Genomic DNA, 23,309 nt, shown 5'->3' with positions numbered 1-23,309 from the left:
ATTGCTGCACTCACAAAGAGCGTCTGCAGACTTTTATTCTTTTAATAGACCAAATGTGTAGCACAATGGTCTTTCATGGCACTCCTCCAGTTCACTCATAAGTAAGTGCACACTCTCAAGAGCCTTGTTACTACACACAATAGAGAAGAGCCTGAGGAGGGGTGGCTGCGGTCTCACAGGACTACAGCAGAGATTCATTTGCAGCTGAAGCGGAACAAACTAAAATCAACATAAATATGTCCCGGCTAAGTCCCACCTTCGAGTGGAACAGGAGCTGAACGGATGGGCAGGGTGAGGCGACGCGGCAAAAACCTCAATATCGCCCTCTGATAGCGGCTTCCTGTGAGGTTGAAAAGGCATCCCATCAAATATGAAAGCAGCCTTTTCACAGTCGTAATTGCTCGGAGAGGCTTGGCATTGTATTTGCAGTCAAACGGCTTAATCGGTGACAGCTTGAAAAACCAAACGCTGCAAAAGATTTTCCCTGCCAGCCGTCGATTCGCTGCTTTATCTGGGCCTTTCGAAAACATTAGCCTGGATAGCTAATTGAGCCTGGAAAATGTTTTGATGTATCTGAGTGAGTAATCATGTCTCTTGTTGAAAATGAAGAATTTACCCAGTCAGAGGCAGACATTGTGTATTCCTAAATGCGCCATGTTGTGTGGTCGTTAAACATAGTAGTAGTTAAGGATAATTGCCCGCCCAAAGCCGCCGTTGTTCTTTTGTGACAAATTATACGGCCTGTGACAGCTCTTGTCACTTTAAGCCAATTAGAACTTTAAACTTTAAAGCAGTTAAGTGGCGGATATTCAAATATTTCTGTATAACACCAGATAAAGCCGGCGCGGGGACCATGATAGAAGGTAGCGTGGCGGGAGAGACGACGCTCGTCATGGTGCCACTGAGTATCCTCCACGGGTAGCAGAGCAACAGATTACATCAAACACATGTAAACTCAATTAATAATTCTATTTACAGTGATTTATGATGGCAAACAGGCCACAACAGCAGTTCCATTTGTTAGGCACATGCTTTATCCAATCATGTAACAACAGGCCGTGCACACAGTGGCATAATACCACACCATCTGGCTTATGAGGCTGTTAATGTTAGGCGGTCTGTTCTTTTTCTTAAGCCTGGTGCTTAAAAGTGCTTAAAAATTACTACTTTGTGTTACGGCCATGCAAACATCACACCACCGTGGGACACTATAAAGTTTTAAATTACACACTCTTGGATTAGAAATGGAAAGAATATCTCCTTGTCATGTGAGGTGTGGTGTAAACTATAAATAATTTACAGGTGTTTAAAAAAATGACAGGAAAACATGCCTGCGTGTGATTCAGAGCTCCAGAGCTTTAAATACCTCCTGACTAGCTTATGTGCTTTTTCAAAAGGTGTTGTGAGTCTGTTCTTTATCGGACGGTGCTCTCTGTTTTGTTCGGTGAACTGTAACACGGCCCACGCAGTCTCCAGATTTGATTCCTCTGTGGCTGTTTATGCAAAGGTCAAACCACAGAACGACTAGGAGAGTTTGTAGCTGAACACCACTTTGGTATTGACACTGGGAACCTCGCTTATCTGCTGGCCTGCAATTACGTGGGCGCCCAGCAGTGATATACTTGAAGGCATTGAGGCCAAAGTTTGAATATTAGAGGTGGAAGCTACAGCACCTGGATGTTCTGTGTGGGTTCCCAGTCATCCGAGTCATGGTTGTCTCGAGAGCTTGAAAAACAACCGGTTCCCAACCTGAGCCTCCCTGAGCCTGGTTCTGTCGGAGGTTTTTTCCTGTTAAAAGGGAGTTTTTCCTTCCCACTGTCGCCAAAGTGCTTGCTCATAGGGGGTCATATGATTGTTGGGTTTTTCTCTGTATGTATTATTGTAGGCTCTACCTTACAATCTAAATCCCCTTGAGGCAACTGTTGTTGTGATTCGGTGCTTTATAAATAAAACTGAATTGTTCTAGAACTGAAGAAGCTTCCTGAAGGAGTGGCAAAAAATCTTCAAAGATCTAAAGAAGTCCAGTTTTCCACTTTTTAGGCTCTAAAGAATAGCACCTGAATACTCAAGTGTCTTTTTCCCTCAGTCCATAACAGGTATTCTGAGTATTTAGGCCATACCAATATAACATTTAGAAAAAAAGCCCTATTCTACCAAAAGTTTAAGATTTTAGTTAGATAGCTTAGCAGTGTTTTGAAGCTAGGCAGCAACCCAGAGTCTCTGCAGGCAGTGAGAAGGAGGATGGCAGCTGTGTCATATAAATGGCTCCAATGAGAGGTGTAGTGTCTTGTATACCAAGGCATATGGCGTCTACTTACGTCTGGGTAGGGGGGATTTATTGTAAGACTATAAAAATAGCCTGCACTGTATCGACGCACAGTCAGTCTAGTCAGTCATATTAAGGCCAATCAATGTGTTCGATAAAAGGAAGACAAAGAGCTGATTGATTTTCTAGTTTTATTTTATTTAACCTGTGATGTATACTGCTACCCTGACATTTCTTTCCTCACTTTAGTCTTAAAACCGTCATGTGGCCTGATAAAAGTGCCAAAAATCTGGAGTAACGTCGTCTTAATGACACTCGTAGCTCATTCATAGCTCACACAGACGCGAGCAAGAAAAGCCAACATGTCAGCGGACTTTGAAACTTTGTCAGTGGTTGTCTGACTTGATTACAGACGTGACTGCTGTGAGCTAAAGGGAGATGAGTATCCAGAAAGACATGAGACATGCCTTTAAAATAGCATGTGACTGTGCTGAAGTGATGGGGGAAGTGTTCAGATTAGCAACATAGTCTATGAATATAGAAAGAATATAAAAAACTCCATCAGAAGTAAAAATTGTGAGTTATAATATTTAAGGAAACAACAAGTATAATTAGAACTACTCGTGATTTGATGTTAGGGCATCATTACTGCTGTGGCTGTGAGATGGCCAAGAAGTTAACCTTGACTAGGATGGATTTCCATTACAAACCCTTTTGCATCGGCATATTTCTACTCTTGTTACCAAAAACTGAACCAGTCAGTGTTTTCTTTTGGAGCAATATTCAATCAGAAAGTTCTTCAAAGAAAAAAGAAAAACACAAAAAATGCCACAACTGATTTATATGTGGCTGATCTGGTCAAGTCAGTTTTTGTGCCGCTCTGCACCATTTCATGCGCTCTTCATGCTTTTAAAATGCTTCAGGCTTGGCCAGTGTTGGTTCCTCAACTTAAAAACGATGTTCCTGGTTGTAACCAGCCGTAATCGCCAGTGATGATTCTTGACATCTAAGTCAGATCAGTTTGGCACAGATGTTAATGCCTGCTTTATGTACGAGATCAGGTCCCTTTTTTAAATCACAGGAGAGCTGGACCTAAGTGGACTGATTGAAAAGGGGTCCAGCTGTGCACAAGGTTACAGCCTTGAAGGGAGATTAGCTAAATGGTGGTTTTTATTTATTTTTACGGGCAGACTCACCTTGCAAATGTAATAAGGTACATGCAAAAGCACCAGTCTGTCAGCACGAGTAGGTGCAGTTAGTGCAATAGACTCAGCTGATGATGGGTGTATTTCATTCGCGTCAGACAGAGCAGGTTAGCTGTATTTTCGGTGTTTATGCACCAAGTTAAGGAGCTGCTGTATTTATTTGCAGTGTTTAAGTTTCTGGATCACTAATAAAGATTTAGGTCTTTTTGTCGAGTATGCTGTGTAATAGGAATTTCAATCAGCTGGGGTTGCAGTTATTCTTTCATACTTTAAATATCACTTTTAGAACCCAGAGTGCTGAGTGACGTGTCAATTTTCTCATCTAACTCTTACAAGGAAGAAAGTCTGTTTTCGAGAAGTGTCTAATTATTAATGCTGTGTTGCTATATTATTATTATCGGCATGTTTAACCACACGCTTGAGTGCCTGAAATTCGATTTATTAGCTACAATCTTCCTCTCCTCTTCATCTGGATTTGCTGCAGACAACACTGTGCACATGTCTCTGCTCCATGTAAACACTGCGGCACGAGCTGTCAGAGTTTACAGCTGTGTGACACGCAATTAATGAACTTTGAGTTTGATTTAGTTCCTGTCTGTGTGTGTGTTGCAACACGTCTCTAAGAGGCAGCGGCAGCTCTGACAGGACCACACAGCGACCTTGACAGGAAACAGCTGATTAGGTCATTCTCTAAGCTGGCTAAGTCCCAAGTATTAAATGTACTACTGCTTCCAAATGGCTCTACAGTAATTTCAGTCAGCAAATACAATAGATTTCAACTTTTACTTACAATGAAACAACCTTTCAATAGACTAATGGTGGAGGTGAGGAGGAAATAAAGAGAGACATAAAAACAGGGATCTCTTTGAACTCTGCAGCAGAGAGAAGACGTCTGAGAGGAGAGCAAGTGGAGATTAGCATGCATTCACAGACTACAGATTGGCAACACATGTTTCCGGCAGGGGGTAGAAGGAAAAATCCACTGTAAAACAGAATTTATGTAATATATGCCTATGATCCTGATCAGCTTAGACTTGATTTTTCATGGATGAACAAGTAGAACCAGAACCAAGACTATGTTGTTGATGCATCAGGAGAGTAATCCTAAGAGCGGTTACATTGACAGTGGACAGCAGCTGGAGTTCCACATCTGTACACCTGTACAAGGTATGCACACTTCTTTTAACTATCAGGAATATGCTCAACATGTAAGGCGTTTAAACATGTTCTGAATCCACGATGGCCAAATCTAATTCACTGTCAATGGAACAACTTCGGGCTTTGCTGATTAGAAACTTGCTGCTTTCTGGTTCACAGACGACATGTATGTGTGAGGATAATGTGTGAGGATAAGTCTCGTGTAATGATTTACTCATCAGTTGAGCCTTTGGAATTTGTCACGTGTGATATTTGATTTGTACTTTTAAAAGACGTCACTATCACTGCCAAATTGACAAAATATTATGAGATTAGACCTTTTTCTCTTTTTATTTATGGGTTCCTACCCTGAACATCACATCTTTGTACCCCAGAAACAAACAGCTTTGATTCAAAGCAGTAAGAAGAAGGATATATTGCACTTTCTGTAAAAAATATATTATTATCAGGGAAAAAGATCAAATGTCCACAGACTAAATAACGGTTCTACGAAGAGGGGAGACATGGAGATAACAGGTGTTAACAAAAAGCAAACTGCCTTTTAGCGCAAAGAATCAGGTGACTGTTCTGTACAGAAATGCAAGTGTGCTGCAGGATTTGTGGGCACACGAGTTTTGCCACAGTCCTCTCTCAGTGGCATTTTCAGCTGCCAAAATGCGACGGGGACTGCTGAAGACAAAATGGAGACATTTGTCCGCGACATGATGTCAAAAAATTGAAAGATATTGAGACTATCACTTGTATAAAAGCATGCAGCATCAACAGGGAGAGGAGGAAGAGAGAGATAAAGGACTGCAGTCACGCACTCACCGGTACATGGGAGGTGGGCTTCCCTCGGCCTCGCAGCTGAACACCACCTCTCGGTTTTTCTCCACATTCTCCACAGGATACACGATGCTGCCAGGCTGCTTGGTAAAGACGGGACTCTGTAGGACGCTGCTCTCTGTGGGACAGCAAGGAAAGACAAAACTTATCCACCAGCCGGTTTGCCAAGCAGCCAATTAGTCAGCGGCAGAAACAGGTTATTGCTGCTTTAAGTCTTTGAGAGGGCAAAACCACAAAGCAGGCAAAACATATCAATTTGAACTGCCTGTCACGACACCGAGCACAGGGAAGAATGATTTGAAGTAAGACGTGTCTTCAGCTTCTATTTAGGTGGTAATAGGGTATAGGGATAGATTTATGTTGGACTATTATCGAGAAAAATGTTTGCATTTGCTTCAGACAACTCATTTTTATTTGTTAATTTATTTATTTGCCCAGTGATGTTAGGATCATTTACCCCTGCAGAGGTGCAATCAGTCAGTTTCTCTTTGTTGTAAATGGCACAAAAGAAGTCTTAGTTACTTCGTTAAAGCAGCCGTTAAGGCCGCTTGAGGAAAGCAATTCGTATTTCTTTGTTGCAAATCGCAACCAAAGTCAGTCGGAATCAGTCGTTTCCATCTGATATCAGTGAGCTCAGGTTTTTATGGAGAGGTGCTATTTTATATTGAACATTTTGCCAAATTGCAAAGAATAATGGTTCTGTAAAAAAGTAAAAAACCCCCAAACAAAACAAAAGAACCCTCTAAAAGCAAAGAAAGGCTTATAAATTTTTAATTTATAAGCCTGTCTCTTTTTAGACGTCTGGGCTCATAGCCGCTAAAAACATTTAACCTGAACACTGTTGCTGGTAGAGTAGCTGAAGGAATTTCTTTTCTTTTCTTTGTATATTGTAACCAAACAAAAGACAGACTGCAGAACAGCTTGTGACATCAAACATTTACAATGAAGGTACACAAGGCTAAAATTGTGAGATAAATTATGGAGGTGTATTTCACATCTGATGTGCTGTTGGGAGTGTACATATATATATATATGTGTGTGTGTGTGTGTTTAAAGGCATGCACGATTAATAGGTTAAGACAAATAAGAAACAGATATATAGTGTTGCACATAAATGAGAAGGGAACATAACCTCACACTGGTGAAGAGCTGGAAGCGAGGCGAGTCTTGAGGTTGCAGTTTTTAAAGCGACCCCCTGACCAGCATCCTGCTAAGACCCTCAGTCCAGCCCAGAGGCTTCATTATAATACACATACAGTTTCTGATGTTATGTTGCATCAGAACATAACATGGGAGAGTAAGCTGTGCTTGGTACTTTTATAATTTATATGGCAGGTATCCTGTATCTGCTCTTGTGTTTAATCCTTCCAACTCACAAAAGAGATTTCAATTCAGTTCAGTTTTACTTATATAGCACCAAATCACAGTAACTGACACCTCAACCTTTATATTGTGAGGTTAAGACCCTCCAATAATACTGAGAAAACCCCCAAAATTAGGCACGAGCAAGCGATTTGGTGAACGTGGGAACGAAAAACTCCAGGTTAACAGGGAGAAACATCGAGCAGAACCAGGCTCGGGGGGCATCTGCCACAACTGGTTGGGGCTAAGGGGAAGGACAGAGGACAAAATGTCACTGTGGGTTCAGCATGTAGAAAAAAACCCCCGAAACCAAACCTTCCTAAACAGATGAAGAAACTGAGATCACGAGCTAATGCTCAATGTTGTCACACAGATTGGTTCTTCCTTGGCCTAAGCTCCGCCTCTTTACCTGGTTTTATCATGTAGTTTGGTAGTTCAGGCATAAAAGTGGTTTGACAGACAAACAGCGGTTATGTTTACAGAAACAAACAGCTACATTACAGAGTTTTAAAAAAGAAAGAAAGAAAAACAGAAGAACACAGCGGGTGCACTTTTGTAGCTCAGTCCTCAGTGTTGTTGAAAAATGGGCTATATTTAAGTCTTCTTATTACTACTTCTGATGCATGATTCACACTTCACTGCAGATATCTACATAACGTAGCATTTTCTTAATATTTGAAAAATGGAAGGAAATACAAACCATTAAGTGAAACATGTTAGCTGCCGCCTTGAACCTTGCTTTCTTTTTCTTTTACTTTCAGAAACCACAAGAGAAACTAAGCACAGGTCAACATAAAGTGGAAATTACTTATACTCTGCTTATGTTTTTAATACTTTAAATGTCCATGAAGGTTCTTAGTTTAAGTTTAATGCTTAAGCTATCATTATCCAGGCAATCTAACTAAAGTCTTGATATCAGCAAAGAAATATGAATCATGCTAAGAGCAAACATGTTGCATTTTGGGGCAGATTTAAAGCTGTCAGTCAGTCTGTGTGTTGTGTAGTGTATGTGTGCTGTGATTCAGACACTCTTGAGTTTCACAGTCTATAACGTTTTTCTATTGTTCTTTTATCTGTTTTGCTGATAGAGAAGTTGACTCGATTACATCTCCACAGCAACTCTTAGCGGGGGAAGAATGGAAAAGTGGTGGTGACAGGTGCTATACGTATGATTGAATGGGACCAACAACAGTTTATGTCACAGTATTTGTGTTTCAGGTTCTGAATTAATATTCTTTGTTTATTGTTATTCATGGTTTTTGTTATCTTTATTTCTTACGTTCTCACTGATCTCAGTTCTCCCTCCCTCAGTGTTTATCTTAGTCTTTGTTTAGTCTCTGTTCCCGTGTCCCTGTGTTAAGCTTGCATGTCTTGAGTCTGGGTTTCGGTCTGTGTGTCTTCCTGTTTTATTTTGATACTTCCTTTTCCTTTGTATTCAGTTTTGCTTCCTCCCCGGTCTCATTATGTTAGATTAGTCCCAGCTGTGTTTCCCTGCTGTTTCTAATTCCCTTGTTGCTCCCTTGTGTATTTAAGCCCTGTGTTTTCCTCGGTCCGTTGTTGCGTCATTAACCATCATTTACCCTGTCAGTACTGCACGTGTCCTCTGTGCTCCTGACTAATTCCTAGTTCTCTGTTAGTTTTCTAGTTTGAGTTTCACGTTTCCAGTTTCTAGTTTTGTTTTCTTGTATTCGGTGTTAGAGATTTTCCCAGCAAATAAAGCTGCTGCTTTGAGTTTACTTTTCTGTGTACGAGTCCTGCATTTGGGTCCTTCATCCTGCCTGCCACAGCACAAACCATGACAGTTTATGAGACAGGCAGGGTGAAGATTCAAAGAGTTGAACAGTATCTGACATTACTTCTAGTACTCTGCAAAGGTACTTTGCTGTAATTTGTGGTCTTGAGCAACACGTCTCCAGGCTAAAAGTTTCCAGAGGAGTGTTGTTTTGTTTGGTTCTTAAGCCAACACTGACCTGCAAGTTATTCAATCATAATAAAGGAATGAACCTGAGGTGTGTCTACACATTTTACACCAGTTTTTTTTTACACTAATTATAATTGGTATCCCTAGGCACTTTCTTGCTATTTCTTTAGCTGAATTTGTTCCCATCTATTTAGCTGAATGCATATAAAGCCAGTGATAAATGTGAAATTTGACAGGCAGGAAAGCTTTTTGCAAGAAAACTTGACTTTACAATTTTGTTGAAGAATAAAGGTGGTCATACCAAATCCTGACTTTATTCAAATAATATATATATAAAAAAACAACAACAAATATAAATATAAAGAAATGGTCAGGGACAACATTTCACACTTGCACTGCAGGAATCTACCGTACATCTTGACCTCCTTCATTAAATACAAAGTAAATGCGTCTCTGGTTCGATCCCTGGCTGGTGTGTGAATGAGGCATGTTGTATAAAGTGAGTGTAGAGTACAACAGTGTTCTATAAGAACCCGCCCATATTTTAGGCCTCCTGTGTGCTTAAAGCAGCACACATACTGATGGCAACCAAAGATTTCGTTTCCCTGACATAAAGAAAAATGTTATAACATGACCTTAAATCTGAATATAAGTAGTGATTATGTTACGTGCCTTAACTCTGGCAGACAGATACTCCTGTAGCCCATTACATGACAAATTTAGAAAAGATGTTCCGATTTACAACCTGTGACATAGAATTACTGTGTAAGAGGAGACTCAATATATGTCTAAGCAGTTACAGTGAAATCACATGAAATCGAGCATTATTTAATGACATGGGGTAAAGATTAGGTCTCAGCACAGTGAGGACAGCAGACACTTCTCATCTTCTGCTGTAAGTTGTGGATAATGAGCTCTACAGCATTCACACACACTGCAGCATACAGCTGAATCATCATCTAAAAGTATGGGACTTGGAGCTGGATGATGACATTAATATATTATCAGGAAGTCAAGTACATCTTTTTTTCCCTTCCCACTTCCTTATTGAGTTTCCATGCCTGTCCGAGTGAAGCAGAATACTGAATCATTGTAGCCTTCCCCGACCAGGAAGTTATCGCACTAATGAACTTAAGCTGTGGGAGATGTGGGAGATTGAACTAAGGTAACACTGGACCACTGCTAACATTTCATTTAAACTGGACATATACATGTATTAGGCACAATTACACAGTTATTTACAACACTAGCTTATCTTCAAATGTATGTCAATATTTCATTTTTAAAAGAATATTGTGATACTCCTGGCTGTAATTAAACAAGCTTTTTTGAGTACAGCCCAGAAAAGAAAGGCCAAGAGGTTTCTCTCCTGCAGAGGAGAAGTTCATTAGAATTACAGCCTCAGAAACCACAACAACAGCTTGGATTAGAGCTCACATCACCACTTTTCAACTGTTCAAAGGAGAAAACGTGAATCAGGTATTCACAGTTGAATTGGTGCAGCAAAACGACTGCTCAGGGAGACGTATAGAAGGAAGATAACTGATTGGGCCAAGAAGAAGAGGGAATCGAAATTAGATTCGTCCAAAGACTTTGGTGTGATGGTTTGATATGTGACAAGAATGAAAGCTTTTTGGTTCCATTTTTAAGAGATGCAGAAAAGGAGTACGGATATTGGAAGTGTTATACGTTATAATGATGTGGGGGAATATTTACAAAAGTCACTTTTGTCATTTTCTTCACAATTCAAGGCAACAGGTAACCAGCATGACTAATACATCATTCTGCAGCAGCAACAGGACAATGAGCCAAAACACTGCTGAAGTGAAGTTTACCAGGAATCAGAGGCATGAGGCTCACTGATAGAATAAAGAGTAAGAAAAGATATTATTAAAGCAAAATTACAAACACTAAACCAGTGTCTCCCAAAGTGTTGGCCAGGACCCCCTAGTGGGGTGTGAAGGTACTGCAGGTGGGCTGCAATGATAACTGTTTGCTTACAAGTATGTACAACTACCGATTTACAGTATATAAATGTATTTATATAAACAGTGAATTAATACTGGTAATAGGAGTTGATTAGTTTGGGATATTATGTTGCTCTTGTATTGAAGTTTGTGTCCCAGTGGCAGGTCGGTCACACATTGGCCTTAACACTTTTCATATGACTGGGTAGAATTAGCAATTTAGAGCCAATAGCCTGTGCTGTTTATGTTATTTGAAACCAACTTTTAAGGAAATACATGGCTTTCTTTTGCTTTTTGGGCAAAGGAAAGACTGGGTGGGCACCTTGGGAAGTGGATCGCAGCACTACTGACTTTGGGAATGGCTGCACTAGACATTAGTGGTGGGTGGGATACAGATACAGCATTCATAATTTTATAAATCATTAGAATTTTTTAAATACTGCTGAAGAGTTGTTCAAGTGGCTTGTTACGTTATGTTATTGGCTACTAGTAGGATTGGCAAGTGTATGCGGGGGTAGTGTGTCCTTTCCAGTCATAGTTCTAATCATATGACTCATATGCATTAATATGAAATTTTTAATCCAGAACTATCTCTCTTCAACAGGCGGCACATGGCAGAATAATAATAACAATTTACATAATAATTTGTGGAATATAAAATGTGTCCAGCACCAGTAACTGCACATTTATAAAACTTCACAGCTGAACATCAGGTTAGACTATGTTAGCTAGGTAGATGGTAACAGCTAGGACGGGCTCCATCGCCACATTCAACAACTGTAAAGACTGATGGAGGATGAAGAAAAGAGCGTACACCAAAATAACTCTTTCACTGCAGGTGTGTCTCAGGCAGCTCTTCCACGCACAGCAGTAGAGATCCAGGTGAAGTGGAGACGATGTGTTATTCAAGGCTAACAGATGTTTTTTGCCATCCACAGAACACTGCGTGCCACCTATGAGTCCAAATATTGTTTGAAAGTTGAATTTTACAGCTGTTAACGCTATGCTGACTTTGTTTTAAAACTTAGCAGAACGATAGATCCCAACGATCATTTTCAGCCTTTGACCTTTCTAAAAGCGCTGCTGTCAGATTGCCTGTAGAGCAGTCATCCATAACGATTTAGTTTGTACTATGACTGAACACCAGCTTAGCCAAGCCTTTGGACCACATAATGCCACTGGTGTTACAACTTGATGACAGAGGATTTGTTACAGGGGGTGCCTCCGTGGATCCAAACAGTCCAGACTGTTTTTCCTCATTGTTCACTTACTGAAGGCAGAATCATTGTGACGAGGTTCGGGTACAGTGGTTGACTTGTTTATCATAGCTCCGATCTTTTACAGCTCCATTTTCTGTCTTGCTTTTTGGTTTAAGGCTGTAATGCCGATTACCTCTGCACATAAAAAATATCACAAACAAGGGTTTGACAATTAGTTTGACTGTAGAAGAAATGTCATATTTTTCGCTTTATCATCTCCACAAATATTGATGGAAACCCTCCAAAAAACCTAAAATCGAGTAGAAAAAATAATTTTGTATGTGTAACTGTCACGATGCAGATCGAACTTATTTAATTTGTGGCAAACTTTTAAGCAACAGGAATCTTCAGCATTGTGTTGTAGAAATAATGACAGAGCTGTATGGGACTGCATGCACAGGCGATGCATAATTCAAAGAACTGCTTGATAGGCAATCTAATTCATGACAATGTTTCTCTGCATACCTCACCTTTTCACAGTATCAAAGTCTGCTTCCAATTCCCCAGAAGCATTCAAACATAATGCTAATTTTAGTGTGGGCTGGACTATTCTTTCTTTATGCAAAACTGAATGCAACATTTAAAGGTGTCACCCCCTGTCAGAGTCTGGAAAGTGAGGCATTACAGAGAATGCTTCCAGTAAAATCTCCAAGAAATGAAGCCTGCAGTTGTTGATACTGCTACCGACGCTGTCGGAGCCATTGTCACAGGGCTTGGACATATATAGGCCTTGAATTCCTATTTAAAAACTGTAATCATGACTTACGACTGCTCTGTGAAGAGAGAGCAGAGAGCTGCTCAGAAATGCCTCTCAACTGTTAACCAGCATCTCACCAAAACAGGATTTAAAACAACAATACAGCCACATGCATGCTCATGTTTCGCTTCTAATTATTTCTAGCAAGAGTTAGTTGTTTCCTGATCATTCTTTCGTAACTACTCAGGTCATTCAAAGACATAACAATTCCCATCTGGCAAATTTGTTTTACATTTTGGTTACAAACAGCCTAGTTTGTCCACTGTCACCTCATAAATTCTTGAACAAAATGAAATAGCAATGTGCTTATTTGAAAACAGGCAGCTGCATACCATTTGCAGAAAAAGATAATACAGACAATACCACAAAAGCTTTAATGGTTGCATTCGAAAGCCAATTTTTGACTGCAATTTTAGTGAGTTAAGGGCTTTCCAATTGGAACGCACTTAACAGAGCTTGTGCTGTTTCCATTATCAGCAACAGTTACAATAGTAATTTCAAGTTTTTGCAAAGATAGAAAATGAAAGTGCCACACTCAGAATGTCGCTCTGTTTTATCCAAACTAGCTCACTAAAACACAAAAATGAATAAATAAATAAACACTTAAAAAAATGCAGCTGTGAAAATGATTTAGTGTCCTCGAGTGACTACAGAGATTCTGTAAATCCACGAACTACAAAAAAACCCCAACACAGCACTTTTGTCATCACTTTCTTCTTCCCTGAGAAGATTTATATCTCTATTACTCATAAATTAGTGGAACTGTCGCGTATAAGACTGCTGCAAAAATATCACCAAAACCATCTGCACAGACATTTCCACCTGTTTTTTCTGTTTATTTGGCAGATCAAATATATGACGTGTAAACATTAGCAAACATGGAATCTTTTCTTTTTGCACTTTTTGTTATGAGAGGCATTTATCTTAATCCAGCCGTCACTCCGCCAATATGCTCAGTTTTGTTCCTGCTGCTGCATAACTGCTTGGATGCTGATGCTGTGATGCACACAAGTATATTTGTACATAAAACTGTTGTCCAAGTTACCTGTGCAGTTCATAAAAACATCTGGATAATACAAAATTGAAATAGTAAGGACAATATATTACCTTTTTGTCCTTACTGACCTTACTGACCTTTATGACCAGATTTTTTTGCATCCAAGTCTGTGATTGGCTGGTTTTGTGGCACAAATATAACTGTGTACAGAAAGAGTTGAGTGCGCACGGGCAGAAATGTTGAGAGCGCGAGCAACACGCAAATGCAAAAACTGAGCGAGAGGGGCTGCTGTTGTGTGTGTGGATACCCATATGGAAAAGATATATATAAATCTTATAAAGTTTGTATCTGTCTTGTGTGAAACTTGTATGAAAAGCATATAAGATATAAGATCCCTTGAAAAATTATATAATGAAACTTGTATGTTTTGGATACTTACTAAAACAATGTATGAAAGTAATGCGAAAGTGGCCACTTTCATGAGTAATCACATATAAGTTTTTACTATTTCTTTTCCGTATGGGTAATAGCAAACACTGAAATACAGTTTTTGCACGCAGCAATGAATTTTTTTCACTCAAATTTAGCTTTTCTTCGCTCAAAATAAATTTCTCCTCAAAATGCAACACTTGCACCTGCAATTATTTTTTAATGTGCGATCAGAATAGTGGCACAAAAATAACTCCATATTCCACAAATTAACCTATGTAATTCATTAGTGTGAATATTTAGTGCGGATAATTCAAAGAGCAGTGAGGACTACTAGAACATGACTTAATTTTGCGGAAGATGCCATCGGTGACAAAACTAAAAGGAAAAACAAATCCTTTAAACAGGCGATGAGATGAACAGACACCGAGTAACAAATGTGTTGTAAAGAAGTCAAACTGCCTACAATGTAAGTGACTTTTACTTGTGCTTGTGTTTTGCTGTTTGCATTGCTAATACAAAGAGTAGCACTGTGTGTACAGTAGAGGCTAACTCCAACATTTTTCACTCTGCATGAACAGAGGGTGTTGTAAAATGAAGTGCCTTGAATTGTCCATGCATTAATCAAACTGTCTTATCTGGTGTAGATGATGCTGTTTAGCATGCTTTCCTGTGTATCAAACCGCACTGAAAAAAAAGAAGTAGGTCAAGCTGAAAGTCCTAAAACTGTGTTTCTCTAACACTCTGCTAACTTTACTATGTATCCCAGTAGCCCTGTTACACCTGCGACAGGCTGTTCTTCTTCTCGGTATTACAACATGATTCATGCAACTTCCAGCCCAAAGCACCAGGTTACTGCCACAGGGACTACCTACAGCACTATGGAAATTGGCTGCTGCCTGCATTACGCTGACATTCAAAGATTTTCGGATCTAACTGGAGCGAAAAATATGTACAGATGTAGAAAAAGTCTTTGCTGTTTCCACGTTTTTCTCTGTCAGTTTGCAGATTATTTCGTCCGTTTGCAGGGATTACAGTTAACTTCTGTATGTATTTATGTAGTTGTATTTTCACTGCTGTCATTCATGCTTAGTAGATCGCAGGATATTTTGAAAATCCACTACTGTCTACACTCTATCCTTCTGCTGACATGTTTGTTTCCATAACAATTTCAAATCAAATATGTCCTCATTAAAACTCTGAAAGGCTCCAAAATGCTGTTCAATGCCACAGTGCAGGATAATAGCAGCAGATGCATTTGGGAAGAAAAAAAGCTCTTTTTTTCTGGCTGTGTTGTTACCCATGAAGTGACATTAGGTCATCCCTGCATTTTTATGATCACAAATAAATTCTTTACATAAACAAACAAACAGTCACAGAATCTTTACAATGTTTTAATTAAGAACTGAAATCTCTGTGGTGTTTCAGCTGACTGGTTCTGACCTCAGAAAGAATCCAATCTGATTGCTTCTTTGTCTGCAAAAACAAAGGCAATGACAATCCAAAACAATTGAAATTACATCGCACTAGATGTGCATGCTTCACCATTTATCAGCTATGAACATGTTACACATAAAACATGTAAGATTTGAAGAATAAAAAATGAATAAGTAAACTAAATAAACTATAATTAAATAAACTTGGGTGGGAAATACTTGATCAGATCAGTAATGTGAAACAGCACATGCCATCAGTATGAAGGGTTAGGGTTATTTTTGTTTTAATTGCCTAAAAAATAAGCGATAACCTTAACCCTATTTTGAAAATGGCAAGCTGACAGGCAATGATAATGAGATGCGTTCTTCTGAAGTTAACTGTTAATTCTGGTATTTCTGTACAACTACTTCTACTTCATTTTAGATATACAGTGTGAAAAAGCCTGATTTCATTATATTTTGCTTCCAAGGAACCAGAGTTGTCATTTAAAGTGGCCTTCTCCACTTTCTTTGGTTTTCTGAGGGTCTTCAGAGTTTTTCTTTGACTGTTTTTTCACTCATTTTTAGTACAGAAACTCATACGTGTCCATTTTCAAGCAATATGTTTTGGTGTTCTTTTGTTAAGCCATTTAGCACTAACCTAAGAATCATTCAAACCTAAAAAGGCACCAAACTCAAAGGCTGAAGCAGTGTTGGGTCTACACATATCAGACAAATGAGCAAAGAGCTCATTTTAAATGATATCTTCAGGTACTTTTGGTTACTGTATAAGCAGTCTATTGCAAAAACACATTGTTTGTTCTTATTAGCTTAGTTGAATCTATAAAAATTCCAAAGATAACATAATTTCACAGGCATAAAATAGTAGTAGGCCTACAAATCTACAGAAAACTGGAGCAAAGACCTGACACAAGAACCTGATACTACTATTTGCCAAAGCTTCATTAGAAGTGGTCTCAGGTGGAAGGATGGCTGTCAGCGGCAACAGGTCATAAGAAGCGATTAATCAAAATTTTTAGTTTTTGCTTCAAATCATCATCAATGTGTAAGGAGGAGGTCAGGAGAGAGGTTCAACAGTGAGAACTATTAGGTGGAGTGACCATCCCAGAGCCTGGACCTCGACTTTATCGGTGTGAGATCATCTTTGCAGAATGACAGCCAAAGACGAGCTTTGAAAGTCCTTCAAGAAACTTGGAGAACTATTCCTGAAGACTAGTTAAAGCAATACACGAAATTGTACAGACTCTATGTTTGCACTTTTCAATAAACAAATGCATTTCCCATTTTTCCCAGCAAAGTATATAGAAATGAGGTGTGGCTAAAAACTTTTTGTACTATTTTTTTGTGCGGCTTTTTAAAATTACCAATTATAAGTGACTGACGTGCAAGTAACTTTTGCTTCACTTTATGCGCCTTTAAATACCAAACTTTTAATGTTATGTGCTTACTTGCATATTGCATGAATTACTTCTGGTTGTATTAGTAAAAATGGAACATGAAAATATGCTCACTTATCCGAAAAAAGCACACTTATTTACTAAAAACAGAAAACATAAGATCAACAGCAAATACAAAATATTATTCAGCATTAATTACACACTAAGAGCACTGATTATATTTTCCTATCTACAAGTCGATCTTTTTTACAGCACTAATTTTGATCATAGAGCATGTTCTACATGCAAAGCAATCAATACCGAAATAAATCTGAATGTCAAAACACAGAAAAGAAGTTTAACCTTTATTGGAAGATGTTTTTCTGTGGGTATATCCATCAAAACAGTTTGTGTGAAAAATACTGCCCTGCACAATAATCGCCACTCTGTATCAGCAAGCAATTGAGTGGGGGCTTTTTGAACAGCATTGTTTGTACTGGTCCTTTGAAACTAATCCACTGAGGGCTCGCAGGTTTTAATGTCATCCAACAAAGCCACAATCAAACAGCTATTCACGTGGTATCAATGGCAATCTTCTAAGAGCTGGAAGGGAGATATTTCTGAGCAGACTCTGCTGTCTCTCCCCTAAGCTGTCCATAAAGGAGAAGATTAATGGCCTGACGACAATTCTGATTCATCTGTCCTGAACTGTCTTTATGTTCTGATTCTGACCTTGTTCGGAAAGCTTTTGCCACCATTTTAGCCACAACAGACTCCTTACAGGAATGAGCTCGTCGTGTGTGAAATGTGAAATAGTCAGCATTTATGTTCTTCACTATTGTTCTGTTTGCAGCAACAGAAATATCCGCTCCCAAAACATCTGGTCAGCGGCTTTGAGTAGCTTGAGGTTTTGGCAAAAGAGAGAACACAGTGAATTTCTTTGTATACTTTGGCCCGATTTATCTTCAGAAACATGTATTTAGCATTACAGAAAAAAGATGAATGCTCTACGTTATTTGTGCTGAATATAGACAACTATAATCAGAAGACACTCCTGACTCATGGATTCCTACATAATCTGTGTAAGTACTGTTTCTGCTTTGAAGCACAGTACACTATGAAATGACTGCTTCTAAAAAGACTTTTTGTTTGTGCTGCCCACAATAACTGTGCGTCTGCCAACACTATTAGGCATGCTGTAAATTTATTGTGCATGGTTAGTGAACAGCATGGCACTCTAATGTGGCCGTTTTAAAGCTTACTGCACCTTCTGCAGAGCAAACACATGAGAATCAAGATGAGGAGGTAAGTGAAACAAAATTAATCATATTTTTTATTCTATCACTCTCCGATTATGATGGAGCTGAACAGTGGACCCGGTTTTTTTTTGTTTGTTTGTTTGTTTTTCTGTCTTAGACAGACATACGGACAGGTAGACTCAGTTCCCCAGTGAAGTGACAAATGGTTACACAACCCTTAGTCTGATATAACACCTATCTGGGCAGAAAAGCCTAACAAGAAACACGAAAGAAATACTCAACATCCAATTCCCAGGGCAAGTGTCCTACAGAGTGTGAGTCCTGTAATATGGGCAGTAAACAAAATAGTTGGACTTCAGATAGTGTCTCTATTCATCAGTTGTGGGAAACATGTTCCAAAGTAACACATACTGTAATTACATAACATTTTTTAAATAATGCAGAAGTGTAACACATTACTGTACTAAATTCAGTAATCACATGGCTCTTCTGGTGCTACAATTAGCGGTTGTTAGCTTGTGTGCAAAGAAGAGGTCGTGGAGCGGTCTACAACTTTTGAGAAGTGGAGATGTGAACATTATTTTTCATTTTACTTTACTGTTAAAGTGGAAGCTGAATCCAGAAAACACAGAACTGGGTCTTTGCAAACATCTGCACAGATAGCATGCTAACACAAAGCTAGCAAAGAACCCAGAGTGATGCTAAAGCTGAGTGTATGCTAACCCTGAACTTTAACAGGTGAAAAAGCAATGACGCACAGTCAGGCTTGAAGTATTGTAGCAGTAGAATTGCAGTGACAATCTTGATTTTAGGATACAGGTTTTTGTTAACATTACCTGGTAATTAACACGTTCAGGATATATTATAGAGAATTTTACAGAATGCAACGGGCAGTGTATTAGCCATCTTTGCTATTACTATTGATCGAAGCAGTAGAAATGTTTAATGAATATAGCATTTTTTCTTCCAAGCTAGCAGTCACTCAAGAATGCACCAGAATCCCTTTGTACAAGTCGGAATTTCAGAGTTCCCAGTGGGAATTTGAATCAGGAAACCTCTACCCCTTCTAGTTGGAGTTCCCACTTGGAAAGTTGGAGCAGTCTCAGCAACCCTAAGTTAACAACCCAAGATGGTTCGATTAAATGTAAACAGTAGTAAAATCGCAAACCTTTAATCTGTACTGCTGCTATTGTGTATTTGTGACTCACTAAAATAAGCAACATGCAGTGCCCCGATCAGACTCTATCCACGAATGTGTTTATTAAGTGCAAAAATCCCACGCATTGCTAGTGATAGATGAATAACTCTACCTAGCTTGAGAACAACTCCTATATTTCCTGGCTTTTTTGGAACACACGTGTTGTCACTCCTAAGTTCTAACGTTCAACTTTTGAACTGCAGTATTGAGTGCAGCAAGACATTTGTACTTCTGTGTAAAATACAGATGTTTCAACTTACATTTGTAAAGATAACTGTGGTGCATTGGTGATAGGAGAGAGATAAGTCAAGAGGACGTTTTTCTAATTGCCAAGTTATTAGCTTAAAGTTTGGAGACCTTTGCCTTCACGGTTAATATACATATGAACTAACAAAGACTGTAAGGAGGAAATTGGAAATAAACAGCAGTCTCCTAAAGCAAGGGTATAGTTCAGGGCTTCGTAGATCCATCCAATATCCAAGATGTTCTCCCTCTTCTGCTCCTTTGCAAAATTTTGTTAATATTTGCTAGCCAGCACTTTAAAGCAAAATTTCAAGTTTCTGCCAGGCATCAGTGGTGTTCATACAATAAGTGACCGTGTCCTTTGGTGTATTGATGGTACCCTGTAACTCTAGCTTTACGGATGTAGGCAGAACTTCTTAATGAGGCTCCCTTCCTTTTGAGTCTCTGCTTAGACTGCCTGGAACAGACGAATGTGTTCAGTCTGATAGCAGCTTGTGGTGCTATCTGATAATCAGATTATCAGGCAAACTTTGAATTGCTTTGCATAATGCACAGTAATAGTCACACACATGCACTCATTTCACAGATATGGCATCCAGAGGGATCCTGAGATTTAATAACTGCAGACATTATTGTAATGAAATATTTTTTTTAATTAAAGTTCATATTTTTAGTAAGTTGCAGGTACTTCATATGAGTCCTGTGGGATATGGGCAGTAAAGCCTTCCAGCTCAGCCTCCCTGTCTTGCCTCTGCCAGGAACATCATATCAGTGCTCTTTTTGAGCCAGTCCATCAGCATAGCTGTCTTGTGTCTTTACAACAAACCCCACAAGCAGCCGAAAAACTGAAAGAACAATGCAGGATGTACAGTTCTGGTTGTTTTGCAACCTCTGAGTGACAATCCCATAAATCATTCATTTCTTTGGGTTGCCTGAGTGTGAGGTGGTGCTGCAAAATTAGCCTTGAAATGGCAACTCAGAGCACATGTACACAGGGCGAGTAGTTCTTGTGTCTACAGACAACGGCAAGGTGATCTTGACTGATTTCCCTCCAAAAGGCCATGAATAAAACATGTATTGATATGCATATCAAACGGCGGGAGTTGACAAAGCAAAACAAAACAAAACAAAGATGTTGGGGCAGTGGAGAGAGGAGAAGAAAGTGCTTCCCCTCGAATCTGCTTTGAATGCCGAACATCATCAATTAGCAAGGGTTTGGCTCAGAGGCCATCTGGGGACTCCCCCCTCTTCCCGGCTGCCTTCTTCTCAATATAATTGCTCCTCCTGAGGACGAGCAGGTGAGCGTACGTAGAAACGCCTGCTCCAGGTTAGTTAGACAAGTGCTTCAGTTTTGTGGGTTACAGCTGAGCTCTCTCTAATACTGTCATCAAGCAGATCTCAGCCCTAATGAAAGCTTTAATAGGTTAGAGAACAGTGTTTAAAACGATGAGAACCTAAGTGAGTGAAATCATTTAAATGGTGGAGTTCTGAGGTCATGTTAGGAGGCTGGCTACAAATTTGCTTAAAACGTGACAAGTTTCGATGAGGTGCACTTCCCTTCTTTAGCGGTGCTGCAAATTAGCTGATCATACCCACCTCACAGAGTAATCTACTCCTAATCAGCACATAATGAAGTGGGGACAGCTGGGCTGGTTTGGAGGTGAGCATGGATGTAGACCCAGGAGCAAAGGGCCATGGAGTAGTCTGCCTAGCAGCATGGCTCAGCTGGCCTGACACCAGTAGGCTCACCGCAGGCTGCTCACCCAGTGGAATGACAGAGGTCAGTGCTCATCCTGTCACTGTAAAATGGCCTGAAGAGATCAGGGCAGCACTACCAGAAGAGACCTTGACTTAAAAGGCCATCTGACATGCACGTCAACCTAAGAAATGCCCTTCATGGGTAATGACCATGATTACGGAGACATACCACAAATGCATCATCCAGGGTGGCACTTATTGTACCATTCAGGAGCACTGCTGCTTAGACAGATACTGCATGTCTTTGAATTAGTCAACAATATTAGACCTTATCAGAATGAAAAGCTTGCTGTAAAATAATATTTAATTTATGGGAAAAGTGACAATTCAATTAAGTTCAATTTTGGCGGATTTAAAAAAAAACCACTCCTACTTTCCAAGTAGTATTTTTTATTTATTTCACTACTTTGTTAAACTGAATTTGTGAAATCTAAACTTTCTTATGATACACTATGCCATCCATCACAGCAGACATCTTATCAGTTTCTGCTGCTGCCACAGTTACATTATGACCGTGTGGTAGAGAGGCTGTAAATGCCAAATAATTTGGAAATTCTTCACAGCATTAAAGGCGCTACAATAATCAGGAGGGGATAAAAGCTGACACTGTCACTGTGATGGATCACCTGTCTAAAGTCCTTTTTAAAGTTTTACCATATTTATATCAAATAACAGAAACTATAGGCAGCATAAAAAGATGGGGAAATGTAAAAACCAAGTAGCATTTGTTGTGAAATGTTTGCCAAGACTCTGGAGAATATAATGAATGTCACATTGTTTCTGGCTGCCAGCACTGAGCTAAGGGTGAGTCAGCTTCACTTAGTCAGCTAGCACTAAATCTCATGGGACACCACAGTGTTCTCACGTAAAGACGAAGCCACATTTTCCTCACCTTAAGGAAGAGTTCATTGGATTCACTTTGATCCTAATTGAGTACTTAGCAGCTGATTGGTTTTAGCCATTTTTGAGATTAGGCTGAAAACTTTCGGTTTTTATTAAGTTAGCTAGGTGACCTTAAACCCTCCTTCAATTGTACGCTGCAATAAGTCTAAGCTGCTGAGGGCTTCCCATGATGCCCTGAGCACTTCTTCTTCACTCACGTTGTGTTTGTACACCTCTCTGCATTTAATCATTAGTTCTTATCAATCTTTGGCTTTCTTCCACTGTGTGTCTTTTGTCCCGTCTTCCTCCCACCACTCCCAACCAATCACAGCAGATGCCCGCCCCTCCCTGAGTCTGGTTCTGCTTGAGGTTTCTTCCTGTTAAAAGGGAGTTTTTCCTTGCCACTGTCAGCAAGTGCTTGCTGCTTGTTGGGTTTTCTCTCTAGTATTGTAGGCTCTTTACTTTACAACATAAAGAGCGCATGGAGGTGACTGTTGTTGTAATTTGGTGCTATAAATAAAATTGAATTAAATTGATACATTTCTATATACTTTATTATTTGCTTTAATGTTGTACATGTTTTAGATAAGAAGACACAATCATAAAATACATTTACTGTACTGTGGGTCCACTTTATTGGGCACAGAATAAGAATATAGTTGGGTTGTCCCCCCCCCCCTACACGATACCTGATAATTTGACATTTGAAGCAAACCTGAACTTTACAAGCTTTGCCGTAGTTAAATTTATTGGCAACTATATGATATTTTTGCTATGATGCAAAATCTTCTGCTCCTGCCAAGACTTTCTGTTGCAACACGACAAACAAATGCATATCCTCATTGGGGGCCAGAGCTGGTAGCAAGAACACTGTTACTAACTTTTTCATCAAAGGGGGATTATAGTGCTGAGATCACTGGCTGAGGAAACAAGGCACAGTGCCACATGGCTATTTGGTTAAGGGAAGCTGATTCGTTATTGGCCAACTGAGAAGAAGTGGCAGCACTCCAG

The 23,309-nt window shown here is 39.5% G+C and overlaps 1 protein-coding gene across 1 annotated transcript in view; it reads right to left on the bottom strand.

Moving 5' to 3' along the window:
• cntn4 (contactin 4) overlaps window positions 1-23,309 on the bottom strand; it is a 184,181-nt gene that overhangs the window by 125,070 nt on the left and 35,802 nt on the right. Inside the window, exon 3 of the mRNA XM_005726628.1 lies at window positions 5,440-5,572. Coding sequence (XP_005726685.1) covers window positions 5,440-5,572 — 133 coding nt within the window. The remainder of the gene's footprint in view (window positions 1-5,439; window positions 5,573-23,309) is intronic.

Source organism: Pundamilia nyererei, unplaced genomic scaffold (genome assembly GCF_000239375.1).
Source record: "Pundamilia nyererei isolate P.nyererei 1_Seehausen unplaced genomic scaffold, PunNye1.0 scaffold00021, whole genome shotgun sequence".
NCBI lineage: Eukaryota > Metazoa > Chordata > Actinopteri > Cichliformes > Cichlidae > Pundamilia > Pundamilia nyererei.
Note: the sequence above shows the minus strand (reverse complement) of the source record. Positions and strands in the feature narration are given on the sequence as shown.